Here is a 13,475-nt window from a genome sequence, read left to right on the forward strand (position 1 = left end):
GTGGTTATGCTTTGCGTTTGTGTCTCCAAATCTCTACCATTCCATTTTCCAATCATGTAGAATTGCACAATCGTGTGTAGACTGTGGAGTCTTGAGACTCTCTACAGCATCTGGTTTTCAATCTTTGGGCCTCCACCTTTGATTTCTTGTAAGTGGGCCAAACTAGCTAGCTCTTGCCTTCTTCAAACGAGGTCGTATTGGCACTTGCAATAGAATATTCATTATGGGGAAAGAATTTTGGATAGCGCGGAAGGGAAAGGGATGAATGGCCTGTGTTTGTTTGGCATGGCATGATCTTTTTCAGCCATTGCTATCTTCCCAAATGAATTACAGCCATGTTCTCATCTGCCGCTTTTAATGGCCAGCGTTGTCAGTTCCTTCTTCTCTTGTATGATTTACAGAACGGCCATTATCGAGCGAACTCGCCTGTGGCTTTTTTCTCGTGCTATTGGGAATGGTTGATGACCTAGCTATAAGTATAAGAATGCCATCACCACTAAGATATTGATCAGTATTGTGCTACTTTTTACTATTTATTTATTTATAAAAAAATTATTCAGTTAGGTAAATGATTTTTATTTTTTTATTGGCCCATTTTAAATTTTGATTTTATAGAAACTAAAATGACATTTCTTTCTTTTATTTTGTATGTAGAAATTTTAACTAAACATATTTTTGAAAAAAAAAATGAAACAATAGTTCATTGATTTATATATAAAAATAAGCTCGCATTTAACCCTTTTAGCATTGTTAAATTAAAAGGGTATATAGATGTAATGAAATATAAATTAATATCTCAATAATCTCTTTACAGGATTAAGAAAAATATTTTAGAAAAACATATCAATTGAGATTACTAGGTACTACTAGAAAGGATAATAATATTAATGTTGGATATAATAATAAAGGTAATAATATTAATGATGATGATCGTAATACTAGCTTTAGTTATATGATGATGCTAGTAGTTAAAGTGATAATAAAGTTATGATGGCATGATAGTAATAGTAAGATGATGGTATTAGTAACATGTAATTATATTTTTTTTATGAATTTAAAATATTTTTATTTAAATGAAGACTATCAAGGTTTAAATAGAAAAATTAAGTTGTATAACATTTTTAATTTATTATTTCTTGTATATTCTTATGATGAAAATGTGTTAATAGTAGTGTGATAGAAGATGAGTTATATACTCTTAACAATTTTCATATCTTGATATATCATGTGAAATATAGCATAATATTTTTTATAAAAAATTATTTATATGAGTGAAAAATATAATCGTTTCTTTAAGGATTTTAAAACAATTGAGTTTTTCAAAGTTCTCGTGAAGCCTAGAGTTGTTTTAGGCCAAATAAACAAAATCATGATAACCAAATAAAATCTTTATGTAAAGAATTATATGAATATTATTATCTTACTTTATATAAAAGGTTGAATAGTTTAAGATATCACGTTTATCATTTGACTATGTAAATTCAATAATATTTCACTAAGAAAGGTTCAATTTGAAAAATTCAAAACCTTTTATCTCACATAGAAAAGAATCAAGTTTCTTAAAAACAAGATTTTTTTTTATATAGTTTATATAATAGGAATATAAAAAAATTAAAATTAAATTCAAATAGCATCAAAACTTTTAAAGAGAATAGGCCAATTAAAGTGGGGTTTGGGCTTAAAACTTTACACATATACATGTTTGGTTCATCATTGAGCCTAAGTCTAGGTATAGGTTTAGGTTTGGATTTACCATGAAATAATTTTTTAGACTATAAAAGAATTATTTTTTATCAACTTATTTTTAAGTTTAGGTTGGAGTTTATGATTTTTTTCGCGTATAAAAAGTATTTTGGTAGCCTATTAGTTTGTTTAGGGTATAAATAAAGAGTGAAAAGTTTCTTCCAGCTAGATAGTTTTTATTCAAATAAAATGTCATATTTAATGCCAAACTATCATCTAATTATGGTTTATGGTAGGTAATTAAGATTGATAATAGCATAAATTAATTTTGGTACTTTATATTAATTTTAATTTCAAATTTTTTATTAAAAAAAAAGGACTAAAGGAATATTCTGGACATATTATTATAGAATTTTTTATACTTTTCTTCACCTCAGCTTTCAACTTATTCTCTTTTATTTTAAGCTCTATTTTTCCTTTATGTTTAAGCTTTTTTTTTCCTCTATGTTTTTCTTTTACTCTAGAGCTTAAATTCAGTATTTGTAAAGAGATATTTAAGTTAAATTTTTTTAAGTTGAACATTATTTAAAAATACATCTAAACAACGATGATTGCAATGGTATTGGAATCGTTGCACATATTATGTTTACTATAAAAGAGTGATAGAATTTTAAAAATAAATAATTGATTATTGATAACAATAATTTTCAGCTTGATCAAATTATAAGTACTTTAACAAATAAATATTCTACATTGATTTTTAAAATGTAAATTTAATACATGTTTAATATGCATATTAGTATTATGTTTAAATCTTTTATGTAAGCTTTATATTTTCATAGTATAGTATCCATGCTATTATTTTATTTTGATTCCAAGTTGATATTAAGATTTACCAAACCTAAAGAGGTCCAAAATAATTCAACATATATATATATATATATATGTCAAGGAAAGAAAAAGGAAAAGAAAAAAGCAATGCATGAGGTGCTCAGACAAATAGAATTTTGGTGATGCGTAATCTTCTATTTATATACCAACTGCAGATTTCACCAACCTGGTCGATCCAACATAGAAACTATTGATTTATGTGATCCAAAGCTACTAATAAAGAGAGGCAGCAGAGTCGTGTTCAGTGCCATATAATTTATGTGGAATCAACGGTGTGTATAAATCTTCAATTCGATCTTTCACATCATGGAGACAGGCAGAGCAGCCCTTTGGGAAATAAATTGAACTTGGACTTCATCTGTTCCTTCTAAAATAATTCCATGTGTACGGCCCTCGTTCATGATTATTCAATGATTAGGAAACAATTCAAAAGGTTGGTGTATATTAAATAAACTATGTGATAATAAATAAATATTAAAAATAAAATTTAAAAATCAAGAAATATATATATATAAATTAAAATATTTAATTTTATAAGATAGCATATTTATCCTATCATATTTGTTAATTTTTATGCATTAAAATATATTTTTTTATTTAATCAAACGATAATATAAAAAGACAAATACATTAAATTAATTGAATAAAATAAAAAAATAACATTTAGGGCTTCATATATTAGAAATATCATTTAAAAATAAATATTAAATGCACAATTAAAATAATCATTATTATTTAAAAAAGGTTTTCTAAATAGAATAAAAGAGAGAATGAGTATTAATATAAATATAATTAAATGTTTTTAGAAAAAATAAGCATTAATCGAAAAAAATAGAGAAAAAAAAGACTAGGTGTTATTGGATTTGACAAGCCAAACTAGCTCGGCTAGACCATTTTACTAAATCTCAAGCAACTGGACCTCTTTTTTTTTGCACCTGGGGTGGACAACATGTTATTCACCTTTAATAAAAAACAAACAATGCATTACCTGTTTTGCCCACATTTAGGGCACTATGGTGGCCAGAAAATCAAGATTTATATTTTATGATTCAAAAACCTATTTTTCAACATATTTGTTTAATCAAAACACCTATAAAAATACTCTATAAACTATGATAAACCTATCAATAGTCTAAAAAACAAAAACAAAAAACATCTCAAAAACCAAACTCAACCCAAAACTAAAAATTAACCCGAGGTTAAATCTTTTTTTAAATGAAATTTTAAGGTGTAAAAACAATTGATATAAACTTTCTTTATCAAATATAATAATTTGACACAAATACTCCCTATTTTGGTGGTATAAATCGGTATCAATGACATGTTTGTCTCTTTACTAATGTAATCTAGCGATCTCTCTCTCGCCTCTCTCAATTAGAGATCAAAAAATAATAAAAATAGATTTTTGTACTAAAATAAAATTAGAACAATTTCAAAGGACTGAAATTGTATAACTTACATGATTGTTTTAGTTTGAAGAACAAAATGCATCTTTTTTGAAACTTATGGTATGCCATCATATTAGCCATATTTTTTAATTTGGTCCCTCCTCTTCCAATCTCAGTTTTTTTATAAGAATTTAAAATTAATTGATCTTTAAATAGGATTAAATTGCATAAAAAATGTTTTGAAGAGAAAATTAAAAAAATATATAAAAAGTTTTGCATAGTTCATCCACAATAAAAATATAAGAGGATGAACAATGAAAAATCCACGTAGTTTGGAGTATAAATTAATATATGATGAGTCGGTATTTCGGACTCAACATTTTTATATTTTGAATGTCAAGACCCATAAATATAGTTATTTAAAAGAGTTGATTGTTCTTTCAGAGTAAATATTTTTAAAAAATTTCAGTAGAGTTTCTCTTGTATTTTTAATACCAAGTTATCGACTCAAAAATAAAAACTTATAAGTAATAACCACAAACTCATCCCAATATAATTAAATTTCATAACTCGACTAAAAACATCAATTTCCATGTCCATTTTAGTTTATTTATTTTTATTTTTTTAAGAGTTAATATTGTATGATTTTATATACAAGATTTAAAACTAATTTATACACAATAAGCATTAATTTCATAGAACACAAACACATTCAAATATAAATACATAAAAGTATATTGCTAGCTAAAGTAAGGACATTGTCCTTAATTACATACCCGACAAAAAGATAATTTAAACATTTAAAATTCCTTAACATACAAGTGATACAATAACAAAACATTAATACTTTTAATATAAAAAATAATTTAAACAAAAATTTTCATCTATGTACCTACTTTCTTGCTCGAGGATGCGAGGTACTTTACAACACATTTATATAACATGTGAATACTAGGTAAAAGTTAGAAATTTACACTTAATAATATATTATTAAAATAAGAACTATTTGAAGCATACATAATAATATATGTACTAACTCATTAAATGAAGTACCTATCATCAATATCTTAATTTAATTTATATATTATTTTCTTAACCCTTAAGTAGATATCTTTTTCATTAACAAGAACATATAACTTTTTCAAGTCATCCATTAATTAGTATGTTATTTTCTAAGTTCAGCAAAGAAAAAAAAATAGTTCATCCAATATGCTCATTTCAACAATGCATTATTTTTATTAATTTAAAAACAATCTTTTGACATGTCCAATCAACAAGGTATTATTTCTACAAATTCAAGAATGATATTTTGACGTGGTCATTTAACAGGGTATTATTTTTATCTGAAATAATCTTTTGGCATGCCTGTTTAATAGGGTATTATTTCTATTTGTAAGGAAGTAATCTTTCGACATAATCATTCAACAAGATATTATTTTCATTATTTTTATTTCACAATTTTTATGCTAAATTATAAACAAAGAAAATTTCTTATAAATTACTAAATTAAACAATTAATTTATGACAGGGTATTTAACACCTAACTGTTGTTTGTGAGCGTGAAGTGGTTCCTTATTGTTGATCAGGTCCTACGACCTCTTCTACACCAACATAAAATCAACATGTCATTTATTATTCATAACCAAATAATAAAAATCTCATTCATTTTAAATTAAGGAGAATAAAATTTTCTTTTTTCGACTCTTAATCGAAATTAACTTTCTAATTCTCCAACAATACATCCAATTCATCTAAAATCACTTTTTTACATTAACAAAATCCAAGACAAAATCCTTTTTCTCCTTTTTATATATGTCATGGCTGAAATCCTTACATAGAAAAGGGTGAAAAAAAAAATTTCTTATATATGTCATGGCTGAAATCCTTACATGGAAAAAGGTGAAAAAAAAATTTCTCTCTCTCTCTCTTTTGTTTTTTTATAAAATCTTTATTCATTCCATTTATTAACATTTATAAGCCTATACATTCCCACAATTCATAAACAATTATATTAAATTCCTTATTGTCCCAAATCTTCTCCTTTGGTCGAGACTAATAATTTAAGGGGGAAGGGACCTTTTGCTTTTTCCATTTCTAAATTAAACATTTACCTAATCATAATTCATACTTTATAATATGGTTCAAACATAAATTGCATCATTTCAATAATTAACATCATAAATCTTCAATTTCACATAATCATAGCAATTTAATTTCTTCATCAAAACACAAAATTATAACAATTAATCATTTTAAACATGTTCTTTAACTTACTTGGATAAGGATTTAAAGAATAAATGCAAGAAAAATTGAAGTTTCCTTTTTCTTCTTTTTTCATCCCTAGCTTTAGATTTGTTTCTTCAATGCTACCTCCAAGTACTAAATCACCTCTCTCATTGTCTAAGTTCTAATCACTCTAATTACACTTCTCCTTTTTTCTTATATATACATAGTAAAAAAACAAATAGAAAATCACACAAATTCTCTCATTCTCTTAAGGTTTATAGCCATCGGCTAAAAGAAGAAAAATTGAGCATTTATACAGTTTTATTTTTTTAAATTTTGCACATTGACCCCTTTTGTTTAACCTTTTCCAAATTTATCCCTATCCTTTCCTTCTCAATAAACTATCGTTTTATAAATTTTCTATTTTGTTTAATTTCTTCCCTCTCAAAGCTTACTTAATTATTTATTATTATTATTATTATTTGATTTTATTTTGGCCGGGTTAGATTATAATCAATTTTTTACATTGAAAGAGCCCAAAGTCATAAAAGGGTGTTAATCCAATCAAATGTGAGTCTAGTAGGATGTCAAACCCAATATATTTAGATTCAGCCATTAACTAAGCCCAAGTCAACATAGATCTAGCAAGATATCAAACATAATATATTGAGGTTTAATTATGAGCTGAGCCTAAGTCAACATGTGTTTGGCAAGATGTTAAATCTAATATACTTGGGATTAGTTATAGTTGAGCTAAAGAGATCACGGTGGGTTGACAAGTTATTAGACCTGATATGCTTGGGTTCAGCCACTAACTAAATCCAAGTCATTGTAGGTGTGGCAAGTTACTAAATCTAATATCTTTGGATTCAGCTACAGGCTGAGCCAAAAACATCATAAGTTTGTTGAGTTGTCGAACTTTTCTACTCTTCAAATTTATATATCTTAGGCTATATTTAGCATTGCAATCCAACCATGCTTTTGAAGATTTTTGAATTTTTTATAGTTTTAAATTATTATTTTTGTATTTTTAGATTATTGTTATGTGTTAATATAAACAAAATTAAAAATTAAAAATTATTTTAATATTTTTCCAAACAAAAAACACTTTAAAAATAAGTATCTATTACGATCTCAAAGAAACCAAGTTCTTAGAACATTAATCACACAGAAACAAAAATAAATATTCTTGTTTATAGAATTTAAGACTCTTTTATTTATTTATTATGATTTCTACTTAAAGTTACTAATTTAATTATTAAAGGATCTTTAAATCTTATCAATAGAAATTATTTCGTACAAACCGTGATTTCTACCATCAATTTTATATTTCATGGGCTAAAAAGAAAACAAATATTAACATTACCCACTATCAAAATATCCAACAATTTGCAATACATGCAAATTCTCTTAGAGACTGGGGAAGGCAATAGATTCCCATATTATATATTTTTTTAATTATATATACATTCATGCCCATGTAATTTCTGAAGGTAAATCTGACCATAAGAACGGTTTTGATAAGCTGATTATGTTTCTTTTTAGATGTTCTTTTAGGCTTGTGGTGACCACATATAGATTTACCAAGATGTTTAGAGTGTTTTCTAGATGTTTCAAGTTGAAAAATAAGTTGAAAATCAATTTGAAATTAAAAAAACAAATTAAATTGTTGATTTTTTTGGGAACCCCTGGTTGCCAGATTCTAGAAAAAGTAGAAGACAATCTACTGTCATTTTTGAAAAATAAATAAATAAAACGAACAACATATCATTTATCTTTTTAAGAAAAAATAAAAATAAACAAGCCAAACTCATGCACACAAGCTAGGATGGGAGGCTCACCTCACACGCTTGGGTTGTTTTATTTAATGTTCAAGGCACACGACTAGATTTTTTTCATTGTTGTTGTTTTATATTTAACTTAAATATATTTAATAAAACAAATCATTGAATGAAAATGAATCCATTAGTCAATATGCATATTTAACCTCCAAACTGTTATTTGTTTTTTTATATTTTTTTTTCTCTCAATATAAAATATATACAATTTCACTATTTATTATCAATTATTTTTTTTTATTAAACTCAAAGATAAAAGAATGAGTTTCACACATTTTTTATTTAAGTTAAACCTATCATGAATTTTTAACTAAAAAGTATTTTATATTAAAAAATCTATAATACACTTTATTGTCATGTAATTAAATGAAAAATAACCTTTTGAATAATTTTTTTTAAATACAATAATATGAATAACTTCTCCGGCAAATTTACTTAATTAACTCAAGTTTACTTTGTTTTGTTTTTTTAATTAAATATTAATTTTTTTTAAATTTCATCTTTTAATATTAAATTAATTTAAAATTAACTTTTCAATTGTTTTCATGATTATTCCCACAAGTTTTACAAATAATCCTAATTTATCCTATGTGGATCAAGTTTTTCTATCTCAATATTATTTAATTCATGATTAATTTTTTTTTTTAAGATACATTATGAACATTTTACTGTTTATTTTTTTTATTATTATGAGGCACGACATAAGACAGACCAACAGACTAGTATCAAATCTAACTAAGGCCATGTTTGTTTCCCGGAAAATAGTTTTCGAGAAACCACTTTCCAAACTTTCCTGTGTTTGTTTGCCATTAGAAAAGTTTGTCAACGGAAAATACTTTTCGGTCAACGGAAAATATTTTCCAGTCAACAAAAAATACTTTCTAGTCAACTAAAAATACTTTCTGGTCAATGAAAAATATTTTCTGACCAACAAAAAATATTTTTCAGTTAAAGAAAAATTTGGCTTGGTTTTCAGGAAAATGTTTTTCTTTTTAGCTGTATTTGTTTTCCAGAAAGTGGTTTCCGGGAAAACACTTTCCAAACTTTCTTGTGTTTGTTTTCCAGAAAGTGGTTTTTGAAAAATCACTTTCCAAACTTTCTTGTATTTGTTTGCTGTTAGAAAAGTTGGTAAACGGAAAACACTTTTCAGTGAAAGAAAAATTTAACTTGATTTTTAGAAAAGTGTTTTCATGAAAAATTTAGGAGGAAAACACTTTCCGGAAGTTGTGAAAAATTTAGAAATGTCATTAAATAAATCATTAATAAATTATTTTCCAGTCCATTTTTCATAACATTACCAAACACTGGAAAGTATTTTCCAATTTATTTTTCATAACACTACCAAATATTGAAAAATAATTTACTTTTCAGGAATTTATTTTTCTTGAAATTTATTTAAAAAAAAAAAATTCTACAAACAAACATATCCTAAGAAGACCGGCCATTTTCCACCACTAATCTGCCTAATGGAACAAGTTCTGGCACTTGGGGCCTGTACAGAACAGAAGAATATAGAACGAGTTGCAATCGAGTTGCAATTCAAACCAAACAAGGAGAGATGGAACAAATTCTGGCACTTGGGGCCTGTACAGAACAGAAGAATATAGAACGAGTTGCAATTGAGTTGCAATTCAAACCAAACAAGGAGAGATGGAACAAATTCTGGCACTTGGGGCCTGTACAGAACAGAAGAATATAACACGAGTTGCAATTGAGTTGCAATTCAAACCAAACAAAGAGTGTGTTTGAGAATATAATAATAATTATTTTTTAAATAATTTTTTATATTAAAATACATGTTAATAATATTTTTTTATTTTTTAAAAATTATTTTTAATATTAGCATATTAAAATAATTCAAAATATACAAACTATATTAAATTTTAATAAAAAAAATTAAATTTTTTGGAACCACGTTCGCAATAAACCCCTAGATATCCATAAAATATGATATGCCAACATTCTGATTACCTATTCCTAGATTTGACTAAGAACGAGGGCAAACAGTTCATATCCGTGTGGCAAGGTCAAGCCATGGCTACACGCACTCTGGTTCGGATCTATACACTACCTTTCTACACTACATTAATGACAGGAAACAGAGCTTTGGTAGATGCCGGCACAAAACTAAAAGAAAATATGCACCTCGGAGAATCTAGAGTAGGATTATCCACAACTCCACAAGTGCCAAAAGCAATAGCAGAAGTGGCACAGATTATAATGTTTGATGGTAACAAAGTTTTATGCTGTCAACTGAAGGAAGAAACAATTCACAATCAGGTCCAGATACCCTTAACCCTAGATTATTAATTGCAGGACTCTTAAGGAACATTTCCAACAGCATACACGTCTTGAAGTTTTCCTCCTGCCTCCGTATAAGACACCTGAGAAGTTCTAACCAGTGACCACAACAGCAACCGAAAACCATAGAAGATGTAACCCGGGAAACAATTTAATCCCACAAACTTTAGTGACCCAATTACCTTTTTATCTCTTTCTAAAACCTGTCCTTGCGCTCTCCAAAATAACCTTCCATTGCGATAAAAAACACAGTATACTCCCTTTCTACCAGTAAATTACTAAACTAACGTGCAAATATCCAACAAACCTTATTTCTCTCATCTAATTCGCTATTGATGCTACCGCAAGGTTGTTCTTTCACAATGTTATTGTGCAAATGGCAAAATATTTGCTGCACCACCTTGATCCAAAACAATATTCTTCATATGCCATCCATAGAACCGCCTCATTTTAGCTAAAACCCACAAGTTCATGTACACATACACAATGTCATCTACATTTCAGAAAGCTTTTGTGCTGAGAAACAATAAACAAGTGAGATGACAGATGGCATGGAGGTGACACTTACTGCTGCTGCTCAACATTGAAAAGCCTCCAATCCATTACCTAATTGCACTTCTGCCAATTGCAGAAGACAGTGTCAAATGCTAAATTTATTGCATAACCAAATTTATGTTTTGTTATGATCTTTAATCACTTCTTTGCACAAAGTTTCAAGCAATTATTCCTACATTGGAAACGGCAACCAATATCCATCTTTCCACAAGAAAGAAAATCTTGAATTCTTCAATTCCCATATAGTTTCAATAACAATCATAAATCATAATGGTAGCATCCCACAAAATTTCGTCTCTTATACAGAAAGATAACAGAGAGGAAGGGGCATAAAAACCATAATGGAGGATATGTAAACTATAATGCAGAGAGGCCCATAATGCGTGCCTACTCTAAAAAAGTCTCAGGTGGGAAAAGCATTTCAATATAACAATTTCTCAAATCTTCCTATCGAGATCCTAAAATTGATGGTTGAACCATGAACCAGCTTTAAAGCTATTAGTCCAAGTTACTTTATATTAATGAAGGAGTTCAGTTTCCCATTTTAGCAAATCAAAGGGGCAAGACACAAAAATACTACAGGCTAAGCTACACAAACTACAAGCAGTACACCAAAAACGATTAAAAAGTTTGATTTTTAAACAACAGTACAAAAAAAAATTAAGCTCTTTTTTAACCACATTAAAAGCTTCTACGCGGAAAAATTAAATCCCTACCTAGCAAATTCAATCAAACCCTGAGAATCTGCAGCTTGGTAGAGAAAGCAATGGCAACCCAATCAGGCTGGGAAGACGACCACTGCAACTGCTCGATTTCAGCACCAGCAGTATAAGCAAGAATGGGGTCCAATCCACCCTCAACAGGCTGACCCATGGAAGAGAGGTCCCAAATTAACGCCTGTGAATCATCCCCAGCAGTACAAATATGGCATGAACTATGCGGGGCCCAAGCAATGGCATTAACACTAGCATGATGCCTCTGCAATTCCACCACTGGAAGAGTTGGGTAGCGAATATCCAACACCACAACCTTCGCACTGTCCATGATTATCGTGGCCATGTACCTCGGATCCTGCTTGTTCCAACCCAGCCTAACCAAAGGCGTGTTGGGCTCCGAACTCTCGTAGATTATCGTTGAATGCTCCTTATCCCGTAAATCGAAAACCCTAACCGACCCGTCGGCTGAAACAGAAGCGAAAACCCCAACACCGCCCCATGCGATGTCGTATACCTCCTTGTCGTGGGCGATTAACTGTGTATCAACAGTCTCCCTCTCGATATCCCAGATGGTGCAAGTCGTGTCAATGCTGGATGTCCCAATTCGCCTTGGCTCTGCTTCGTTCCAGTCAAAGGAAGTCAAAGGCCCGCAAAATTCGCTGTTCTTGTTGCCATTTAACAGGCTTTTGAGCTCCACGCGCGGCTGCTCATCGTTTATGCGCCAGACGCGCAGGAAGTCGCCGGAGGTCGCGAGGAGGTCAGGCTTTTGGCACTCCTTGTCCGGGATGAATATGGTTTTGGTAGCTGGAAAAGGGTGCTCGAAGGACAGTTTCGGGTCGGATCGGATCTCTCCATTGGATTCGTCCAGCTGTACAATCTCGACCCGGTTTGGGTACTGTTCTAGGAAGCTGGCGATGGCGAGACGGTACTTCTTGTCACGACGGACGCTCCAGTTCATGGCGTAGATGTGCCATGGTGCCTCGTATGTGTAGATCTCTGATCGTTTCTGTTGCTCGTCCGACCCGTCTTGATTGGGGTCGCTGCCACCTCCCATTGTCTGTTTTATGGGAAGAAAGAAGAGCGGCAGAGAGCTGTGGTGAATTGAGCGGTGAGGAGAGGGGAATCGGCTTTTTTTTTGGTTACTAACTTGTATATATAATATATATATATTAATTTTATAAATTTTAAAATTAATAATTATATAAATTTTAGTAATTATAATATTTAAATTTAAATCTATAAAAAAATAAATTTTTTAATCTCAAACTATTACCATTGACTAGCACCTAAATGATTGAATTGGCTTCTTTTTACCTGCCCGTCCGGTAGTGGAAGGTCAAAATCAAATTTTTGAGATAATTAACAATTATAAGAAAAAACTAAGAGGTGAATCATTATTATTATTTTGTTGTAGATGGTATCGTGGAAGTTAAGAAATCCATTTTTTTAAATAATATTTTTTAAAAAAATTAATTTTTAATGTTTATTTAAAATTAATTTTTTTAACATTTTCATATCAAAAATAATTTTTAAAAAATTAAAAAATACTATTTTAATATATTTCTAGTTAAAAATATTTTAAAAAATAATTACAGCAATATTTTTTAAAACTGCCAAAATAAATATTACAGTAACGGTTCTGTCCTTTGATTATAGGAGAATTCAATTATATTAGAAGGCTTTTTTGGGTTTTCCACATTATTATATCCATTCTGATGTTAGCATGTCTTGCCTACACTTGCTTCTTTTTCATTTTGTTCTCCGATAGTTACCTTATGTCAGTGAGGTGGTTGTGTTTTAAAATGTATTTTATTTAAAAATATATTTAAAATAATATTTTTTATTTTGAAAAAGTTATTTTTAATATTAATATTTTA

General features: G+C 28.9%; 1 protein-coding gene across 2 annotated transcripts; it reads right to left on the reverse strand.

Annotated features, from left to right (window-relative positions):
* Positions 1 to 10,203: 10,203 nt before the first annotated feature.
* Positions 10,204 to 12,920, reverse strand: LOC105110307 (WD repeat-containing protein LWD1). Of its 2 annotated transcripts, none has more exons than XM_011005299.1 (2): positions 11,599 to 12,722; positions 10,204 to 10,945 (listed from the first exon to the last, which is right to left on the reverse strand). In XM_011005299.1, the coding sequence occupies exon 1, from the start codon at positions 12,650 to 12,652 to the stop codon at positions 11,612 to 11,614; it is 1,041 nt and encodes a 346-aa protein (XP_011003601.1). In that variant the 5' UTR covers positions 12,653 to 12,722; the 3' UTR covers positions 10,204 to 10,945; positions 11,599 to 11,611. The 2 variants fall into 2 exon arrangements, with proteins under 2 accessions (XP_011003601.1, XP_011003602.1); XM_011005300.1 differs by lacking the exon at positions 10,204 to 10,945 and adding an exon at positions 12,900 to 12,920 and having other exon boundaries at positions 11,347 to 12,723.
* Positions 12,921 to 13,475: the final 555 nt, after the last annotated feature.

This window comes from Populus euphratica, unplaced genomic scaffold (assembly GCF_000495115.2).
Source record: "Populus euphratica unplaced genomic scaffold, PopEup_1.0 scaffold245.1, whole genome shotgun sequence".
Lineage (NCBI taxonomy): Eukaryota > Viridiplantae > Streptophyta > Magnoliopsida > Malpighiales > Salicaceae > Populus > Populus euphratica.